Source organism: Paramacrobiotus metropolitanus, unplaced genomic scaffold (genome assembly GCF_019649055.1).
Source record: "Paramacrobiotus metropolitanus isolate TYO unplaced genomic scaffold, Prichtersi_v1.0 Parri_scaffold0000004, whole genome shotgun sequence".
Classification (NCBI taxonomy): domain Eukaryota; kingdom Metazoa; phylum Tardigrada; class Eutardigrada; order Parachela; family Macrobiotidae; genus Paramacrobiotus; species Paramacrobiotus metropolitanus.
This window is the reverse complement of record NW_026570224.1, coordinates 147,201-167,596: the sequence shown is the minus strand read 5'-3', so window position 1 is coordinate 167,596 and position 20,396 is coordinate 147,201. Positions and strand designations below refer to the sequence as shown.

The following is a 20,396-nucleotide window of genomic DNA, read 5'->3' as shown; positions in this document are numbered from 1 at the left end:
ATTGATAATAATTGATGTGCTAAAGACGCTTCTTAGGTTCAATGTCCCACGAAAACAGGTGATGAATTCAAATTTTGACGCAAATTAGTGGAATTGTCGGCCTTTAACGTGTTCCTGTGGGTTTGATAGGCGAATTGCCCAGTAGTCAGCGATCAGCCGAATGCCGTCTTAAGGCCCGTTGGCGCTTTTTTTTCGAGAATGTAGATTAAGTAATAAATTCGACGCCGTTTCTGTCAGCCTGCGATCAGGTACTATCAGTGCAGCCTGCGATTAGGTACATTACCGTACAGGCGAAAAAAACACCCAACAAACCGTCTTGCACGTCTGCGATATGGTCGTAATCCTGTGCGCTGCTACGACACGTGCCCACATTAAACCGGCGTTTGTGATTCGCCCACAAACAAATTTTTATTTCGACGACAACAGCATTGTGACACTTCAGGCCTGTTGACGGTAATCCAAATTTAAAAATTTAACACAGAAGTGTCAACACGTAAGTCAAAATATGCAGTTAATGAACAACCTTCAGCCAGCCTTTGTAGTAACAGCAAACGGGCGGATACACAAGAACGGACTGTCAAACCGCTCAACACGGAAGAAATTTAGTGACAGAAACTCACAGGAAAAACGGGCGACGCCCACCACAATACACGGGGCCGTCCAGCCGTGAAAGCCGACGCGACGGCCCACTGCGACCATTATTCTAGCGCTGTAATTCTCATCGCATTGCACGATGTCCAGCTAACAGCTGTAATATTGTCACTGGTAACATCATAACCAGGATCAATTCCACAACGCTCTGGCTGGCAGCGCGATGCCGCGTCTGCCCGTTAGCACGGGTGATGTTGAGGTCGGCGGTATCCCCTGATTTCATCTGGAAATGGTGCTCAGTGTCAACAAAACTGCGTAGTCAACGTACGACGAATCGGGGCACTTACTTTAGCGATAATAACCTGAGCCTGGATGTAGACCGTGTCTTGCAACGGTGGCATGGTGGCATTGGATTCGAGAAACTGCAAGCACCATACGATAGAAGCTTATGTGGAAAAAGTGAGAACCTAAACATTACCGTCGAAATACACAGTAATGTCAATCAAAATTTTGTTAGCGAGTTTACACAATGGACGTAGCAGCACATCAGTGTCTTGATTGCCGTTTCGCAGTTTTCGCTTCCCGACGATTTGCAGACTGGCTCGCTAACCGACAAATTAGCGACCGATAATTGCTGATTAACCTTTCTATGACCTTCCGTTTACCGACAGCTCAGCATTGGTCCGGTTTGTATCTTATTATTTTTTTATAGCTTGTTTTCTTAGAATGATTAGAACTGTCCGATTTGTCGTTTCAACAAATTATAGGGTGAATATTTTGTCGGCAACACTGAGTCGCCAACAATTTGTCGGTCAGCAGGACCAGCAAATCGTACATGTACCGCGCATAACGATATGTTGTTGATATGTAGTGGTTGAGTAAACGGTACTACAAATTACTGGTGACGTGCCGAATTGATAGGGTTGACTATTCCAAAAGGCAGACTTACCGACGGGGTTGTGTAGCGTGCGAAGTCGGTGTTGCTAAAATTCCTCTGTCAACAGAAACCGAAATGTAGCCATAACTCGCGCTACATTGTCCCATAACCTGCTTACCGTCACCGGAAGCGCGGCAGTCGCACCGCCGGCGTAGACATTGCTGTAGCATTTGCTCACCAGGTCCGGAAACTCCATATTATTGCAGTAATTTTTATCCGCACAGTACTGCACGGTCCAGCGTATGCGGGCCAACACCACGCTACCTGTTGTATAAGATCCCGTTAATGTCAATCTCAGTTAACAACTGGATCGACAAAGCTGGTGCTATCAGGCTAAACTGTCAGAGCGCCAAGCGCATCCAGCGTCAGAGCTGTCAGCGCATCCTGTGACGCGTCTGACCAATCAGCGCTGCTGCATCCCTGATGGGATGAGCCCACTCAGTGAGCTCATCCCATGCTTTTCGACATTGTGTACTGTGTAGCCAAATGATTTGGGTACATAGGCGTGAAATCCTTTTCGCGCCCAACATCCGGTTGCAGAGTTATTAGGGTTACAAAATTCCGAAAAGGTTAAATGCATTCAGGTGTACCAAAAGTCTCATTATGGACCGATCTCTATCAAAATTTGCATGTAAATGCTCAACCCCATGATGATCGTTCTTACACGAGTCCAGACTTTTACAATTTTTTCAAATTTTAAAATGAACTCGGAATACAGCCAATCTGGCCAAGAATCTTGGCCAGATTGGATGTACTTCGATATCACCCGCAAATTTGGTCAAGTTCAGTATGGGGGTAAGCAGTTTAATGATCAGCAGTTAGCACCTTTTTGGCGCTTACAGACAACGGCTAAACGCAGGCCAATATAGCCGTAAAGCCGTTTGCGCAACTGGTTCGGTCCAGCGTTAACTTGAGCAACTGGTTCGGCCAGTAACTGGCTGAAACTGACCGTTGCTCGTCAAGAACCGGCGATCTCCATTGACGCGCAGGCAGTCATCGGGCACACCGGCCGGGTACACACACCCGCGCTCCATGACATAGAATAGTCCGTCCCCAAAATCCCGCTCCTTGATCCACGTCGCACAGTAGCCCTTCTGCTTGGCCAGCAGCCGCTGCCCGTCCGGTGCGTATTGGTATTTGTCGGGGCAGTCCACCTGCTGTGCCGGGCCTAGCAGAATGGCCGAGTCGTAGCAGTTCTTCTGAGCCGTTCCGTCCGCCATGGCGGTGGCATAGAAACCATCTTGGCAAGCGTAGCACTTCAGTACTGGCGATTGGGCTTGGATGTATGGCACTACAAAGTACAGCCATCAGCGGAAGATGCATGGTGTACGATTAATCTGAACCTTATGACGCCGATGAGTGCGTTGCTGGATGCCGCCAATAAAAACGGTTTTCACGCCCTTGTCACAAGGGCCTTGTGTGTCTAAATTATTTGGCTACAGATCGAAAGACAAATGTGAATTATGTAATGGCGTGTTCGAAAGTGCGCTTATCGCGCATGCGCGCGGGTTTTGGCAGTATCACTTTGGCAGTTTACTCGAGCTGGCTGACGTATTAATCTTACTAACACTTATCACAACAAAACACCATCATGACGTAATGGAGGGTCAATAATACTCGTACAACATGCATTTCTATGCACTGACAGGCACTATATACCGGCACACTTTTCTTCCGTCCCGGCGGGCCTGTACAAGCCGGCCCGGATGTTGAGCACGATAAAATACAGCGAAAAATATATATTAATGGGTTACGCTGAAACGTAGTGTAGCCGCCATCGTGCTAAGCGTTGACAGCGCGCTCAGTAAGCTTTAGCTGTACTTTTACGTGCTCATCATCCGGACCGGCTTGTACTGCACCATTACAGCAGTAAATGCACCATCCTTCCGGAGGAAAAGAAATAAATTTTGTACGACTTTCAGTCAGTGTGTGGACTAAAAAATGGCCTTTAATACACTTACCATAGGGCAAAACGCTCACCACGAGCGCCGCTGCTATCCCAACAACCGAAGAAGATATTCCGTGGACTGCGCTAAGAAATAATAGAACCATCCCTGGAAGCATCCGGTGATGCGATATGGTCGGCCTCACAGCTGCACCCGTGCTATTCTGTTGACAAATGAAGATTTTAAAATGGTTCGGTTGCACTGACACAGATGCTACGGGGGCATGATACTGGCGCGTGTTTCAAAGCCGAAGCGGGCAGTTCGACATGGTCATGCTCAACGGCATGCCGTGGCTGTACGCAGTGGCCACGCCCGTATACACTGAACTCGGTGCAATTAAACCAGCTGTTTCGCGTTTAAGATGCGCCCAAACCCTATAAATTATGTGGTTACTGACCTGAAGGGATCGGAGTGCCTACAACAAGAAATAAGAAAAATGAATCCCAAGACAGCTGGAAGCTGATTATTCTCCGGCTACTTACATCCCCACTGAAGCACTGCTGGGCCAGCTGGGTCTTGGTGATGGTGTTACAGTACGATGTGGGGCAGAAGATATACCGTACAATGATCTCCACGGTTCCGTTCTGCAGCGTATCCTCGAAGCACGCCGGGGGATTGGGTGCACCGAAATAAACTGCACCCCGCCCGAACGGATTGACATTCCGGCCGTCGGGCATGCGGATTTGCGCGATATAGGTGTAGCAGAAGGGCTGCAGCGGAATACCATGCCCCCACCGTACCACGCCCGCTCCTCGTCGAATCTGAACGCCCCCAGAGTCATGGGGCCCAGGTTGCCGGCTTTGGGATTGTTGTCGCACATATTGTTCAAAAGGGAATCGCATTGATAGCAGGTTATTTCCGGATATACCGTCGCTTGATTCAGTGCGGAACAGCCTGAAAAGGTCAGCATACAGCGGTGCGCATCAAAATTCCGCGTTCGCGCAGGGGATGGAGTAAGCCCCACTGCGCTTTAATTACTGACATCAGTGACATGTATCAGTCAGGCTGCGACCCGATTAAAAGGATTGAAAAAATAAGATAATGCCGAATAAAACACGTTTTGCCTTTTATGGTGAAGTGCGCATAGTTTTTCTCGGCGTTCCCTCTGAGACATAATTTAATGTGGGCCCAAAATTCTAAGCAAATCTGGCTGGCTTTGGTGTGATTGTTCAACCGCAAGAGTTTTCTAGGACTGAGGATGCGTTGCGCGACCCGAAGTACACATCGTCTGAAAGAGCCTGCTAATTTTGCAACCATGAAACCCGAAAGTATCTTTGGCATTCGAAAGCGAACGTTTCATCTTTTGCCAAAAGAATGTCGTGAGCGAAGTGATTTCACAAGCCAACAGATGCACAGAACACAGTGATGTTTTAACTATCGCATAACGTTGCACCACAGGTGAATAAAGCCCTACTCGATCCAGTAACGCCACAAAAATTAATGAACTGTTGCAAGCTAAACAAACTACCGTGGGCAATGATTTTGTGGCAAAGTTTACAACCGCTATCTATTTGCTTAATTATTTTCCTACTTAATTTGTTTTATCAGGGCTTCAAAGGTAAACAAAAACATCGTTTAATGCTTGTGTGTACTACACTGACTCACATACCCTTTAATAACGACTCTATCAAGAATAGTAGCACGGCAATGGTGGGCTTAACCATGTTGTAAACAGTAAGAGGAAAGGATAAACAGATAAAGTCGCTTTTTAATCCCGTTATTCCGTTTTCCAGAACGGCATCATGATAAGATCATACTATGCATTCAGCAGCTTTAAATGCGGATCTGCACAGTTTCCAGTTGCAAGAGCTGCAGTAACCTTTTTAAATCACATTGTCCAATCAGATTAATTTGCAACTCTTCAATTTAAGCAGCAACAAATCAAATGCTTTACTGTAAGGTACTGTATTTGTCAGTTGAAGCTTAATTTTCTGTCAGATTATAACATGAGAAAAAACAGTGCTATAATACCGTGGACGGGACAAACTTTGGTTTCAAAAGATGAATTAGGGCAATGTTTTGAAGATATCGTCTTCCGGGTGATAAGTTATTGAAGTGCACATTGAGCATTCGGAGTGGAGCTGGACCAGGAGCTGTAAGAAAGAAGCGTGCTGCGTCATCTGAACGAAAGCACGGACTCTTCCTCATCGAACATTCACTTAGCAACATTTAAACTGGCGAAGATGAATAAGTGCTTCCTCAAAGGAGTTACCTAACACGGAGAATTATTGATTTTATACTTTTTCATGTACGGAAACCTTGCAAACGTAAATTCTAGGCACGTGGTAAGATCGTAACGCTACCGTACTTTGAAAGGCACCGAACTAGAAATTGGCACTTTAATACACTGCCTAGTAGAAGGTTACTGATGGCTTCGTCCGCCATCAGTTGATGGTTTTGAAGATTAAATTAGGTAAATACCAAGTCATCACTTGTGACGATAGCTCGTCGATGATGCTAGGCATGGCGATTACAGATACCTATGCGATAGAAATGGTATGCTGTGCGGGAGACAGCGTTCCTATCCGTACAAGTGATTACTTTCGCCGAAAAAATAAACTTGCAAATGCGAAAAATCCGTTCTACAGTGTGGTATGTTAAGGAAAAAAACTTGTATAATCTTGCAAGTCAGCGACCTGGTTTGATTGGGGCGCGGTTATGAGCAGATGCAGCGGCTGTAATTCATATGATTATCTGAAGGATGATCTGCAGCTCATTCCTCGCCTCAACAATTATGCTCATATCCGGGATTTCTTGCGAGGAGATTATTTACAAGGATTATCTCAGCAAAGCAGCGAAGGACACCTTCGCTGCTTTGCAGGCGTTTATCAAAAGTATATGAAACAGTAAACCGTTTACTGTAAACGACCCGATCTTGTCGATAGAAGACAACGTCAAAACCTCAAAGGGCACTCAATAAGGTACCTGTCAGCTGCGAGCGGAACAGACCTCTGAAGCACCGCCAGTGTCATTATCGAATTCACAACAGAAGACGTAGCTGACCCCGAAAAGCAAGTTTCGGTTGATGAAGATTCGGATTACGACTCTGATGACAATTACTGAAGCATTTACTTAAATTGCGTTAATTGCGAGCTGTGAGTACGTATAACTTTATTGGGCCTCGAGGAAAAAATGGTCTTGTTGCTCAGCATTACTGTAATATCGCACCTCTCGAATTTTAAACAAGGAACACAACGATGCGTACTTCTTCCAAGAAGAAGCTAATTGCCCAATAAATCTGTGATAATTCTCATAGGGTTTTCTTTGGTATTGACGGAGTAGTAATACTCCAAAGATGTAGAGAAGTTGAATATCTTATAAAAAAAATGCGTTTACACGGCGATGTGGTAATGTCGCTACCAACTACCAGACTCAGAAAAACGGTTCTTGGTGTGCAAGAATTTTCTACGCAAAGGGTGGCTAGTGCTACACAAATTTTCTAGCGGCTTTAAAGCTCATCTTACGGCTGTAACTGCCAATCGCTCAGTATCTACCCGCTCAGTAGTTGGTGGTCATTTGCGGATAAATTATGTCAAAGAAAATAGCCAACACAACTACACAAGTAATGCAGATCAGCGATCTAATTGCAATTAAATATACCGGAACCTTTAATAAGTATCACGATACGAGTACAAACTATGTACCAGGACAAACCAACATTTATAAAAAAAACACTTCCTCTATGCAATTAAATGCACTGCTGCAAAGGGAGGCACAACGGGCACTGCGAGAATTTGGTTTGTGGAATATTCAGCGCGAGACACTTCCGATGAGCGGGGTGCATAAAAGAACAAATAACGAAAAATCTGTCTTGTAAAATGACAATTAACAATTTAACTGATGTTGATGTTAGCTAAAGGCCATGCGCTCCCGTTTTTCTCCTTTCCCCATGTGTAGCAAGTTACTTACGTAAGTCTGTGGGTGGCGCTGCACATCGCTGCGGCCTGTAGATCAAAGGAGTTTTCGGTTTTCTTTGTAGTCTCGGCCTCATCTTTAGTTTGCGTGGTTACTATCACTCACTTATACTAATTTTGATAATACCTGATTTTACTTGAATCCCTTACATTATTACATAGACAAGAGTTAAAAGACCTGACTAATTTTCTCAACAAATTACACCCTGTCCACGCCAAGTTAGCGGCATCCATTTAAAAAAAGGTCACTTCTATGCGCCACGAAATTTCTTGGCGCATAGTCAATTTGCTATGCGCCAGAAAATTTGCCGCTAAAATCAAAATTTATCGTTTTAAATTATTAATAACCTAATACTTTGACCCTGTAGAAGCACTTTTCATATAGCCAGCATAAATACACATGAGATTTACTACAAAAAGCACAAACAACCTTTTCCAAGAACTCAATTTTTACGAATAACTGAGAACTGGAAACCAGTAACGCTTGTGATGGGAGATGGGCGGTACACATAAGGAAGTATTCGCGACTGCTTGAGAACAACACGGCAAATAGAAATGAGTGATGTTTTTCGTGATAAAAGCGGAAATGAGGGGACGAGGCGAATACCTAAGAACATGCATCTATGGGAATGCATTGATGTTGTTATGGGTTATGTATTAAGCTGCAGACCCGGATACTTTGCAGTAAAGGAAATGAAATGGACACAGAGTGTCCTCCTGTTTCACAACAAGGGACTGATTAGAAATTGTGGGGTATATGCAGCAGCGTTTAGGGTCGGCCATGTCCTTTCGAAAAGCGCAGATATCGAAAGCACCAATTATGCCGAAGAGTCCACATTTCGAGACTGGCTAAACGAAATTATGGATACGGAAATGCTTAAAAAGACGTTAAGAAATCACCAGTTTCTTTTGATACCGCAAAAGAAACTGGTGAAATACGAAAGCGCAGAAACGTCCCAAAAAAGTCCGTCTTGACGAAAATAACGGGGTGTTGCATTAACAGCTGGAATTGCGGCATATCTGATCTAAACATAAAGTTTCATATAAACTTCTTACCGGCACTGATGAACTAGCACTATGTTAAAAAAGTGACGGTGGTAAAGAAACGGGCTGGAATCGTAATCAGACGTGTGGGTTGCGATTAGACTTCGTAAAGTGATATTAACAACTTAAAAACACCCGCTGTTTATGCCGTAGCCCAAAGCCGCCAAATCTGTTGGTTTAACCATCCAATGGCCCTTTGGGGTGCACTTCACGCCATCAATTTTAAGCCCCTCCTGGGTCAGGGCAGCGGTAGGTGTGGCTAAACTAAACGACGACCTCCTTTGCGAGGTGACCATGCAGTCATGGGAATTCCTACTTGAACATGCACCACAAAATACGATCTGGAAGGTGTTGGGCCCTTGAACTTTTTACTACAACTCTCAAAAGAAGCGCGCGACACTCAGTAGCAACAGTTTCCAGTGACCACCATAACTTTTTTTAACCAAAGCTTTGTTTGGGCGAAAAAACGATTTTGCTCCCCTCGGCGTTTTGCGGGTTCGGTCCAGCCGTTGAATTTTAGTTTTTGTTCACAAAACACTGTCTTGGTCGTCGTCAAACTGACCCTAATTCCAAGCGCACAAAGTCATCCATGGATTTTTAGTTGAATTGAATTTTTTTCTAGCACTGCCACGCCCCATTCCATCGATGCCTTCGCTCGGGAAGGCGTTTATGGCGGCATCGCAATCGAAAACCAAAACAAGTTTTGTTCATTAAATGCGCAAAAGAAAACTGCACCAGAAACTAGAAAAAGTTGGGAACAATTGCACGACACGGTTCGGCAAAAAATCAGAATGCCATGCCGCCAACATGGCGTGGACAGGGTGTATATATACCGGCATGAATAGCTCGATCGCCGATTTAACTGGGTAACGGTGTTGCAAAAAGAATAAAATTGATAACTGTAGGACCAGCGTGGTTACAGTGTCCAAACCACGCCGCTCCACGAAACACTGCTTTCGCATTTCAGTTCTCAATCATGTGGCATGGACGGCGCACGCCTAATACAGTAATGCAAAAATTTACACAAATTTACGGAATTAAATTATTTTTATGATTCATAAAAATAATTCTATTCCATCAAAAGAATTTCCAGTTCAACGGAACCGAGGCTTCAGCTTGCAGTTTTAAAGGGAATCCCAAGACATGGACCATTCGCAAGCGATTGCCGGCTTTAAGGCAAATATAGTCTATCATACCCGCCAAAGGCAGAAAATCACTGGCGGTCAGCTGAGACTGGCGATCGTCCAGAACGATGTGCTGTGTGGATCTGCGGAGACGGTGGAAAATGGGAGACAGCAGAAAGTAATGTAGCTGGCTGCACACCCACTGATAGTCACTGGCAGAGCTCGTGACAAGGATACATGTCGTCAGCACCGGAGATTCCAAAATGGAATTCCACTGGCAACACACGCCGCGTAATCCAGTCTGCGTCCGAGTATCCAATTGGGAAAACACGTGCAGCCAATCATCGGACGATAGAACATTGACGTCGTCGATGCTCGTCGGCTGTGAGTTCCCGTCGGCCAGCATCCCGGCAATGTAACGTATACGGGAGATTAACGGATCCCTGCATTTACGAATCTGGGAAAAAAATATCGAACCTAATGTCAATTAACAGCTTAAGCGAAAAGGAATTTAGCCAACCTCTTACAGAACTGCATTACGAGGCGCATATTCTAATTAAACGCGTTTTCAATGTACACGTCAGTTGCAGCCATATTTCAATGTACACGTCAGTTGCAGCTTTTCTCCTAAAAAGGTAGCTATCACGGGAACTTTTTGAAAGCAATGAATTTACCGGTTAATCATACGATTCGAAGACACTCATGTCATTCGTGACCACATTGTGTAGCTACTTGACTTTCTGCTCACCTCAGTGAGAAAATGATAATGCAAAGTTCTGCGTTCTTCCTCGATGAACGATACGCGACCGTCAGTGACATCCACGAAATAAATGATAGAGCAGTCTTTGAGATGGGAACAACAGGCTTTATCATTCAACAGCAGGAGCAATTTATCGACATCCACATGGCGGCATTCGTCCGGCAATGCAACACTACGTTTTTTGAAGTCCCGTGCTCTAACTGGCTGAAACTTAGCGACCCGTCCGCTCGCCATGCTCTTTGCAGAGCCACCGTGATCTCTCCAACGCAGCCGCTTCAGCGGAACGAGATCCGTACACGCAACGCCGTTCTCCATCCACTCGGCAATGGCTACGCTGCATGCTGGACGGCGCATACCGCGCGCCACACTGACGATGCGTGCCGGGAGCCATGCCAGGGGACCGTTCGGGGTCTCTGGCCTCAGGACGTCGACGGGAAAGTTGGCTTCGGGTATGGTGCAAGCCGAGACCACCTCCTTTTCTATGATGGGGTGCATATTCTGGAAGACACGCTTGAAGTGGACGAATTCGCGGCGTCGACTCGGACAGAAATCGATGAAGAGCCCGTTGACCGCCACGTCGACCACCCGGCCACTGCGGAACACGTTGTCATCGCCCAGGATGTCATAGCGGTTAGTTTTGCAGTCAAACATCGCTGCAGTTGGAATTCCCGTCTCCAACAACTGACAAACAATAAATCGCAAAATGAATAACATTAATTGGTTCCGTTTGGGGGTGTCGTTGTTGCTGCAGATGCAACAGAAGCCATGAGAGTTCAGCTATCGGTCTACAACGCACAAACAAGTAGTCTGCTGAATAGAAAGCAATTTTGAAGTGCAGGATCTGGATGGCCCGGATAGGTACGCTGGGTTCTTGAATTCTTCAGCCTCTAGCTCGGAAATGCTCTCATGGCTGCTTCTATCTATGAGATCCCCATACCATTTTTTCGTACAGTACTAGTAACTACAGCCTGTTTTTACTACCTGCCGAACTTCTCTACTTCAGCAGCGATCAGTTTAGCTGTTGTTCACTGCAAATTTCGCGGGCAGGTTTTGAAATTTACAATAAAAAAACTTTTACAATACCTCATACGCTGCACGAACAGACGACATTTCTGTATCAATCAATCTTCGCACAGACAAAGCGGATAAGCTGGTCCTGGATACGGATGAATTCAGGAGTCACGGAGTGGAATCTTTTTCTAATGAGGATCTACTGACACGTCATACACGAAGACAATTTCTAGTATCAGGCTGAATTGAAAAACCTAGGTAGCTCACAGTTGTCAGACTGCTGCGAATTGTAAGCCGCTCGGCGCGCGTTAATTAGCCTGTCGTCGTTAATTAGCCTGTCGTCGTTGTTAGCCTGTCGTCGTTGTGTCCGCCCTCACATCCCCGCATTCGCCAAGTTAGCAGTATCCGTTATGTACGTCACATTTTACTTTTGTTCTTAACCGGATGTGAATTTCGCATCGGGTTAAGAACCCATGTAAAAAAAACCTGCTGGCCACAGCCACTTTTGGCCAGACTGGCCAAAAACAAACAAAATTACACCGAAACATCCGCCACCCTGGCCCACCCATCAGTTCAACTGACGGCAGGACTCTGCTACGCCAAGCAGATAAAACAGTAATAAGTTACCAGACTAGTAGTACTACGACCCCGCGCAAACTGCGCGGAACAAATCAACGTACTGCAGAAAATATAAACCCATTATTGCCAAATTAAAGTGGCTTTTAAAAATTAACATTAGAATAATTTAATTTGACTTGCAAATACTGTAATGACAGAAGGACAATTAATCCACGGCCTACGCTTCCTTTTTACCTCACTGACAATAACTACTCCGAGCTGTCCGTAAGTTCACACTTCTACCGATAACATTATCTTTGTATGAACATTTACAGCGAAAATAAGTACTCTCGGTCCGTTAACTGGAAAGTCGGGACATCAAAAATATGAATTTTTGTATTCCGGAAACGTTCTGTTTTTTGTGTAACTTTCTAACAAATTATTTTAGTTTTACCTGATCAGCCACCAAGCAAACTCCGCTCAACTTTATCCCCAAAATTATTTCTGCTCGCCCCTTTTGCGATTTTTTTAATTTCAGTCGGCCCGGTGATAGCAAATCAACTGACTCACAACCGCTGTTGTCCTTGCCTTCCATTACTGGTTATAGTACTTACTTCCCGGTTAATAATCATCATGTCTTCAGCCATAACTATTATTTTCAATGCGTAGTCGTTTTTACTTTGATAGTTTATACGCAACATTTTAACTACTTATTTAAAATTTTATCGCAACTGTTGTGACGTCCGGTAGTTAATCCAAGGCCCCAAACCGTCTAGGGAGTCTCACTGTGTAAATGTAATGCATAATCCTTTTATAACCAAGCGTCACGTACGATTCTTTTTTAAATAAGTTCTATAACATTCGAAAAATGTGTTCTCAGAAAGGGTCAGATGATTTTCGGCAACAAAGACAATCGTACCCGCCCGTGGGAGCATTGAATTGAAAACTGTTCAAACCGCTTCGGCTGGCAGCTACTTTATCTGCATTCTGCAGATCTTGTAGTCCCCGCTTCTCCACAGTGAATGTGAGCCCTTTGAAAATCTTCCTTCAGCCCTTTCATTTTCTTCCTCGAAACTGACTTTCGACGAAAAATTAATAAGCTCAAAAGCTCCCAAATGACATACGCAAAGGTTTGAATTTAATTCTGTGTAGTGTTCAGCGGAGTTGTCGGAGTTGCGTTTCTGGCTGTCTCACAGACTCTCACTCTGTTGGAGACAGTGGTGGCGTGGTTGGCTTTGCAGTGATGGGTTCTTGACTTTTCCCGTAGACTTGGTATGGTATGTTTTTTTAAAATTTTCTTTCAAGTCTCAAATAGTTTGAGAAAACTTACCCGTTTCTGCAAATCTATGATCGCAGCGCTATTGAATGATCTATAGACACCAAAGTTTGGTTCAGTGTATCGTTTGCAAAAGGGAGATACGAATGGAATTTTGCTAAGGCTTACGCTATTAATGTATAGAGAAGAGATTCTCATTCAGTTGTGTAGTGTACAGTAACTGTACGAGTATCGTATACTGGAACGTACACGTTGGCAGTCTTTGAGTGAAATACCGTAAAAGAATTATTACCGTTCTTAAGACTTAAAAGATTATAAAAATTATAATAATCCTGCAATATTATTTGGGGCGGGGGCAAAAATTATCACTTCCCCTGGGGGCAGTTCTGTAAATCACATACACTTGCTTAATAAACTTACGTAATCGGCTTAACCGTCGATGTTTGGTTATCAGGTTTAACTGCACGTTCTTGTACCGTAACTCTACCTTACCGAACTACTTACTGATGTTGTATAAGTCTGTATACAGCGAGATTCTTATAAAGACCATTGCTCCATTGGAAACAACCGCACTTCCAAAATTTAATTCGTTTCGGGGCTTTGCTTTCCCGTATCTTCAAGTCCAATTTATCATTGAGAACAACAGCGTCACCGGTTAATGGTGTCCGTCAAACATGTACTAGCACGCGCTTATCGAAACTATAAAAAAAATGAACGAGGTGATGTGGTCGACAGAAGAACACGATAATACCTCAAAGGGCATACAAACAGGTAGCTGCCAGCTGCAAACAGAACAAACCTCCGAAGCGCAAAAGCACCAAAATGAACACAAAATCTACGCAACATCCAGCACAATGCACAAATTCTGCACATCATTTGCACAAACACACACACAGGCGCTTCGGCCTTACAACGATCTCACCGAACAGCATGCTGCACGCAGCGCAGTTGTTCCGGTTGTATCATGACATCCCACGATGCCCAACCAACGACGGCAGAACCAGGACTTCTGACACCACGAGCAGAGCAAAGCCCACAGGGTTATGCGTGATTCCGAGGTGGCGCGTATGGCCATTATCACCATCACGGGTGATGTTAAGATCGGAGGTGTTTCCCGCTCGAATCTGTACAAGCGTTCAGTTAAGTGGATCATACTCGTCGTAGAAAACGTGCTGCCGAAATGCTGATTATTTACGTACTTTAGCGATTATAATCTGAGCTTGGATGAGGACGGTATCCTGCATCGGTGTCCCAGGACTGGGTCGGATAAACTGAAGAACGTCGCAAGATTTTAGACTATGCGACTAAGACAATTATCTGTCACAGTAATGTATCAACCGGAATCTACAAGCCTCCTGGTAATATGGTGTGCAAACTGCAAAGTATGCTTAACTATGGCGTCATTCGTTGACCAGGACTAGATAGTGACATTTCGCATCTTGTTTGATATTTTAGGAAATCACACTTACCGTCGGGGTTGTATAGCGTGCATAGTCGGTGCTGTTCAAGTCCCTCTGCCAAAGTAAACCTGAATGTACGCTATTTGCACAGAGAGTTCATCGTAAATCGTGCGTACCGTTACCGGAATGGCGGGAGTGGTGCCTCCGGCGACTTTGCTCGTGAAGCACTGGTACACAAAATCAGCAAAATTGATGTTGTTGCAGAAATCTCGGTCGGCGCAGTACTGCGCGGTCCAGCGGAAGCGTATGGTCTGCGTGGAACCTTCAATTAAATTCCGTCAATAGTAGCCAGTAAGCAACGGGAGGAATGCCAATCCAAACTCGCGATTGTTCGGGGAGTCACAAAAGTCTTAGGTTTGCAGAGTACAATGTCGCGCTAGCTTGTGCAATGCTTATTCGGAATTTTGGGTACATGGAAATCGATCCGAATTTCGTAAGCTGTTTAGAATCGTTTACTTGATCTGCTTGTACGGAATCAATAAACAAGATGATGATAATACAATTACCGTTTGCATATGTCCCAAACCGATCGCCATTGACGGCTAAGCAATCGTCGGGCTCGCCGCCCGGGTAAACACACCCACGTTCCATGATATAGACGCCGTTTCTCTCTTGTATCCACGTTGCACAGTAGCCTTTCTGTTTGGCATAGAGTGGATAGATCTTGAATTCGTTGCAATCCTCCTGTTGTGCCGGTCCCAGCAGTGCTGTGGAGTTATAGCAGTCGCTCACGGGGTATCCGGCGGCCATGTCCCTTTCGTACGACCACAAAGGATCCTTGCAGGCGTAGCACCTCAACGCCTGGATGTACGACACTACAAAGAAAATACCGTATTCCATCAGTTAGTGACCTTAATAGCTTCCCTTTCGAAACCCGCCAGAAATAAAGCCGGCGTTTTTGCAGTACTCCCCTCGTAAAAAACCTTTTCTTACGATAAAGCCGTCTGTCGGGAACTGTCGTCGGTCGGGAACCCGAAAAACGGTTATCAGATTAATGCACAAACAGGAGGTACTGTAGTGCCAGTATAGCTATAATTAACTGCCCAGGCCTTACAATAATCTCTACAAGGTGCCCCTTCCTCGAACAGCATCCAGAATTTTCGGAGGAGACGAAACAATCGCAGTAAGCAGTAAGTTTAAGGAATACGCGCGAAATGAAGCAATCTGCTACACACCAGACCTGGGCAGTTATAGGAAATTTACCCAGTTAGAGTTACGAGTTACAGGGAGCGTGCGAGTTGCGCTGAGAGTTTAGTTATTTATGGAGGAAAGCAGAGTTTCGAGTTACACCGCGAGTTACGCTACCATAAACAATACATAGTCTTTTTATGAGAGTTCAGTTAGAGTTAAGTTTTTTTCTGAGCGAGTTTCGCTAAATCGTTGCCCGGGTCTGCTACACACCTACACTTACCGCAGGACAATAGGCTGAGTATAACTGTCGCAGCACGGGCTATCCTGGGAACCGCTGAGGTCATTTCGTATGCTGCCCTCAGCACTAACACAGCCATCCCCGGAAGCATGATACGTTGGGATATGGTAGTTCTCAGTGCTTCAGCAGTGTTATTCTGATTAATCTGTTGATAAATGGCAATCTCACAATAATGTTAGAACGCAACTGTTTGGCGTGTCCGCCATCAAAGGATTCGGTATGTGCTAAACGCCTTGTTGGCAAAACCCTTCCCCAACTGGATCGCGTTAAATCGACATCAGTTTCACGGGGAATCGGAGACGATTAACTGTAGGAGGTTTATCGTTAAGTTGTTACCAGTACCATACCTGGAGAGAGCGGAGTTCCTGCAAAATTACACATCACATCGTCAGCTATTTTCAAACATCATCACATCACAGTGATTTCACAGGACTCACCTTGGCAGTGAAGCACTGATTGCCCAGCTGGCTCTTGGTGATGGTGTTGCAGTACGATGTAGGGCAGAAAATGTACCTCGTAAAGACCTGCGCGGTGTCCATCGACGTCCTTTCTTCCCAGCACGGTATCGGTGTGGCGGCACCGAGGTGTCCCGCACCGCGTCCGAAAATGTTGGTATTGCTGCCATCGGGCATGCGCACTTGCGAGATATAGGAGAAGCAATAGGGCCGCTGCGGCAGCACCAAGCCCCGGTTAGCCCAGGCAGCCCACGATTCGAATTTCATCGGCGCTATCAGCGTGGGGCTTTCGTCGCTGTCCTGGGGATTAGAATCGCAGTTCTGCATTCGTCTGCATTGATAGCAGGTAATATTGGGATAGTACGTCGCCTGGTTCAGCGCATAACACCCTGAAAGGTCAACATTCATTGGCCCATGCTAACTGTATTGCACAGCTATCAACGTGAAATACAGTTAAGGTGCTTTTAAGGTGACCGCTGGCTGCAGCAGCCAAATTGTCCGCAATGTGTACTGATGCAGCAAAATTATCAGATTGCAGAGGCATACAGTAAACGTGCCAGGGATGTACAAAGAAACCATCGAAATGCGAAAATCCCCACTGGCCTAATGGTCAGCGCGAGAGGGTTAGTGATCGCGAGTTGCCTTTTAAGAAATGGATATTCTCACCGCTTGGATACTACCTTTGGCTACGGTCACCTCCTTACGGCACTCCTTTTCGGGTATTCCCAGAACTCACCTCTTTGAAGATGTATTCCAATACTGTAAGTTGCGTCAAAAATTTCTCTTGAAGTGAACTTTTTTTTTGTTTGAAATGAGACTGAGTATTAATGATTAGAAGTAAAAAAATTTTAAAGATGTATTAAAAGTATTAGAAAGGTATCACTTGTAAAAAAAGTATCAAAAAATTAATTAAAAGTGTTGAAAAAGTATTAGTACTATTTAAAAGTTAAAAAAGTAACAGTTTTAAAAGTAGCAAATGCTGAATAATATACTGTAACATTAAGCGCTAATAACTTCAGATATCGATATTACGGCACCCGGCTTTATGTAACAGCCTAACAGTCAGTCAGCCTTTATGTACCGTAACATCCTACCGTAATTATCAAAATTTGCACCTCCCCCCATGACAAGGCCCCCCTCCGTAATAAGCCCGCCGCCCATAACCCGTTCGAATAATAGCGCCTCCCCCGAATTTCCCGCCCCGAAGGGCGTTATTAAATGATAAGCGCCGCAAAATGATAGATATACCGTAAACTGCTTCATAATAATTGTTATGATTTAACGAATAAACAGTAAACGGTCACAAAAATAATGTGGCGCTACGCTAGAATGCAGCTCGCAAGGTTGTGAAATTGCGAATCCCGGTATCTACTGCGCTCAGTTAGAACTGAATAGGATGCGCGGTTGTTGAAAAATAACGGCCCCGCCGAAAAATATCGTCTGAAAAATAGTACCACCCCCCGAAATAACGCCCCCTCCCCGAAATAAGCCCCCCTCCTCCAGGACGTTTGAACTTTTGCACCCCAGGGGTGCAAATTCGATAATTACGGTAACTGGGAAAGTCAGAAGAGGTGTGCGAATGCGGGTGGCAACAGTCTCCGGGTGGTGTTATAATTCAACGCAGAAATGGTACATAGTTGGAATAGTCGAAAGGTGGTGAAGAGATAGAGACAAAAGCCACCGAGCAGGCTGCACACCAAGTTTGGTTTAGCGAAAACACTCAGATTTTCGCGCTGTTCGGCGTGAGACGCAATATCTTGTTTCCTGAGGCAGGGGGCAAAAATGCTCGGGCCTGACCGCGGCGCCATTTGGTAGAACAGCATGACTGTTGTTGCCAGCATAATTTTGAACTATGCAGCGTGGGAGTCTTGTTTTCTTACTCGATTAAAAACACTCTTCATACAATGTGCTGCCTGACGTTCTACATCATTTTGAGAGATCCATGGACGCGCGCCTAGTCTTTTATGTCTGTGCTGCGCTGATTGATGTTCACTTCAGCACTGACAGAATCTGCAATAATAATATGTTGGTCCGATAATACGAGTACGTGACTTCAGCATTTCGTAAGGGAAAACAATAAAAGCACTCGTTGGTTAATCCCGTTATTCGGTTGTGCAGAACGATTATGAGATAAAGTGCCGTCAGCAAGATTTCCTGGTCCATCTTCCCAGCTGTACGAGTGATAATTATTATTATTCAGACTATCCAGTTATAGGGAGTTGTTGTCCTATCTTTATGTTTTACTCTACCTAGACCGGGTCCGGGTGGCAGTCGTGAACAGCGTTTCACGTTCAGCTGCTATAAAACGAAATGCCGCATCGGTTTTGAGCCACGCTTTAGGGATTGCTTTTAACGTTAACAATTTTTAAATATGGAGTAGCAGTCATCGCGGCCGCACTTTTTGTTGCTCTGCCGGCTATTGAATTATAATTATTAAACGTTTTAATTTCAACCTTGTACAAGCAAATGCTATGTACACTTAAAACTCAGATAATGAATATCTAGAACAAATAAAACACCTCTTCCAGCTCTTTTGGACAACCAACAGTTTCCAGAACTACACCCCGCTCAATTTCTACACGCTGCCACAAAACTTCGTTAGTGTGCGCTTCTCCTGTTTGATCGTTTATGCGTCGACCAACTCCACTGATGAACTGACGGGTACTGACGCCGCAAGTTTCCGTAATTATTAAATTTTATGCAACGTTGTGAAATGGTTTTGTGATAACTCTGGCAGACGGCGTGTTTTTAACAAAGATGGTTGAGTTTTCAGGTAAATTATTTATTTTCCAATAACGTCTGTGAAAATCGTTTGGCATCGCAAAGGTTTTCGTCTTTGTCGGTGTACTCGGATTTATTTTACGTACCCATCAGCAGCGACTGTATCAGCAATGCTGGCCCGATAATGCTTGGTTTAACCATGTTGTTAGAAAACAGAATGAAATTAATCCTTCGCTGATTATGATTAATCCTGTTAATCCGTTTTGAACAACGACAATAATGCGATCAAATGTATTCAGCAGATTTCGCTGCCAACCTCACAATTTCATCTTCCGGAATAATATATTATTGAATTTGAGCCACACTGTCCAATAAGAATATGAATTAATTATTAATTTTGTCTTTTCAATAAGCAGTCATACATAAGATCCGGCAAGGTTTGTTAAGAATTATAATGTTCGACAAGCGGCGAACATTTGTCCTGCACAGTTGCGTGAAGAAGTCTCGAAGAGTCAAATTATGAGAACCTGAAAACAACCTCGACAAAGGCCCCAAGCCTAACTCGGCACTCGGCAGAATATACTCTGGTTTGATAAGAAGCACAAGACGATAATTTAAAAACAAAACAGTTGTCGTTTTGTAAGAATGTAAAGTCAAGTGCATGAATCGTAAATATCAGCAAGAATTCCGAATGAAACTATGGGCTTGTTCTTCTATCCGGCACCGTGTGTAATGAGTGCAATCTACTTAAATATGTTGCACTCCTGTAATCAGTGATATTGTGTCATATGGAATAACTTATTCGCAGACCGAACAGTCACCTAGCAATTAATTGCCCACGAAGCGAAGCAGATGCAGGCTCCAGTGCTTTGCGGTTCCTTGTCATAATCCTTGATGTTAATTAATCCTGTTAAATGCTTTGCTGCTTGTTATTATATGCTAAATTCCCACCTGGACACCATAAATTCCTGACAATATGTAAACAGTGCAGCACATAATCATAATAATGGAGCATATGTACAAAAATACCTTTTCCGGTTCCCCCATGTGCTGGTAAACCCTATAATAAGCTCATGATGGCATACCACTTCCGGTGGCATTGTTACAACTCGAAAACTGAATATCACGGTGTCCAAGCAGACGTAATCTGACCGAGACTTTGTGGTACGC

The 20,396-nt window shown here is 44.5% G+C and overlaps 3 protein-coding genes across 16 annotated transcripts; all 3 read right to left on the bottom strand.

Moving 5' to 3' along the window:
- Positions 1-395: 395 nt before the first annotated feature.
- Positions 396-6,597, bottom strand: LOC129602412 (uncharacterized). 7 transcript variants are annotated; one of them, XM_055501452.1, is made up of 11 exons: positions 6,400-6,558; positions 5,446-5,567; positions 5,084-5,293; positions 3,957-4,368; positions 3,872-3,889; positions 3,490-3,637; positions 2,478-2,819; positions 1,647-1,792; positions 1,541-1,585; positions 939-1,013; positions 396-874 (listed from the first exon to the last, which is right to left on the bottom strand). In XM_055501452.1, the coding sequence occupies exons 4-11, from the start codon at positions 4,314-4,316 to the stop codon at positions 719-721; spliced, it is 1,290 nt and encodes a 429-aa protein (XP_055357427.1). In that variant the 5' UTR covers positions 4,317-4,368; positions 5,084-5,293; positions 5,446-5,567; positions 6,400-6,558; the 3' UTR covers positions 396-718. The 7 variants fall into 7 exon arrangements, with proteins under 7 accessions (XP_055357427.1, XP_055357434.1, XP_055357413.1 ...); XM_055501459.1 differs by having other exon boundaries at positions 5,462-5,567; XM_055501438.1 differs by having other exon boundaries at positions 5,084-5,567; positions 6,424-6,569.
- Positions 6,598-9,092: 2,495 nt separating this feature from the next.
- On the bottom strand, positions 9,093-12,626 carry LOC129602805 (uncharacterized). Of its 3 annotated transcripts, none has more exons than XM_055501959.1 (3): positions 11,400-12,626; positions 10,305-11,236; positions 9,093-10,013 (listed from the first exon to the last, which is right to left on the bottom strand). In XM_055501959.1, the coding sequence occupies exons 2-3, from the start codon at positions 11,028-11,030 to the stop codon at positions 9,510-9,512; spliced, it is 1,230 nt and encodes a 409-aa protein (XP_055357934.1). In that variant the 5' UTR covers positions 11,031-11,236; positions 11,400-12,626; the 3' UTR covers positions 9,093-9,509. The 3 variants fall into 3 exon arrangements, with proteins under 3 accessions (XP_055357934.1, XP_055357933.1, XP_055357935.1); XM_055501958.1 differs by having other exon boundaries at positions 10,305-11,101; XM_055501960.1 differs by having other exon boundaries at positions 10,305-10,997.
- A 1,052-nt stretch (positions 12,627-13,678) lies between these two features.
- On the bottom strand, positions 13,679-19,987 carry LOC129602376 (uncharacterized). 6 transcript variants are annotated; one of them, XR_008692396.1, is made up of 10 exons: positions 19,373-19,987; positions 16,488-16,894; positions 16,398-16,415; positions 16,033-16,195; positions 15,128-15,436; positions 14,738-14,883; positions 14,631-14,675; positions 14,361-14,432; positions 13,913-14,285; positions 13,681-13,860 (listed from the first exon to the last, which is right to left on the bottom strand). XR_008692396.1 is itself a non-coding variant. In XM_055501405.1 (10 exons), the coding sequence occupies exons 3-10, from the start codon at positions 16,830-16,832 to the stop codon at positions 14,124-14,126; spliced, it is 1,260 nt and encodes a 419-aa protein (XP_055357380.1). In that variant the 5' UTR covers positions 16,833-16,894; positions 18,386-18,515; positions 19,373-19,987; the 3' UTR covers positions 13,682-14,123. The 6 variants fall into 6 exon arrangements, 5 of the variants coding, with proteins under 5 accessions (XP_055357372.1, XP_055357380.1, XP_055357386.1 ...); XM_055501405.1 differs by adding an exon at positions 18,386-18,515 and having other exon boundaries at positions 13,682-14,285; XM_055501411.1 differs by adding an exon at positions 18,409-18,515 and having other exon boundaries at positions 13,682-14,285.
- Between the last annotated feature and the right edge of the window lie 409 nt (positions 19,988-20,396).

Coding starts and splice junctions, on each gene's coding strand:
- LOC129602805 (XM_055501959.1), bottom strand. CDS start 11,030: ATGTTATTCATTTTGCGATTTATTGTTTGTCAGTTGTTGGAGACGGGA. Junction 10,014..10,304: donor ATTATCATTTTCTCACTGAG/GTGAGCAGAAAG, acceptor TTTTTTTCCCAG/ATTCGTAAATGCAGGGATCC.
- LOC129602376 (XM_055501390.1), bottom strand. CDS start 19,427: ATGGTTAAACCAAGCATTATCGGGCCAGCATTGCTGATACAGTCGCTG. Junction 16,895..19,372: donor GATACAGTCGCTGCTGATGG/GTACGTAAAATA, acceptor TTGACCTTTCAG/GGTGTTATGCGCTGAACCAG. Junction 14,286..14,360: donor CTCAGATTATAATCGCTAAA/GTACGTAAATAA, acceptor ACGCTTGTACAG/ATTCGAGCGGGAAACACCTC.
- LOC129602412 (XM_055501422.1), bottom strand. CDS start 6,446: ATGACACTGGCGGTGCTTCAGAGGTCTGTTCCGCTCGCAGCTGACAG. Junction 1,586..1,646: donor CTGCCGCGCTTCCGGTGACG/GTAAGCAGGTTA, acceptor TTCTGTTGACAG/AGGAATTTTAGCAACACCGA. Junction 875..938: donor CTCAGGTTATTATCGCTAAA/GTAAGTGCCCCG, acceptor CACCATTTCCAG/ATGAAATCAGGGGATACCGC.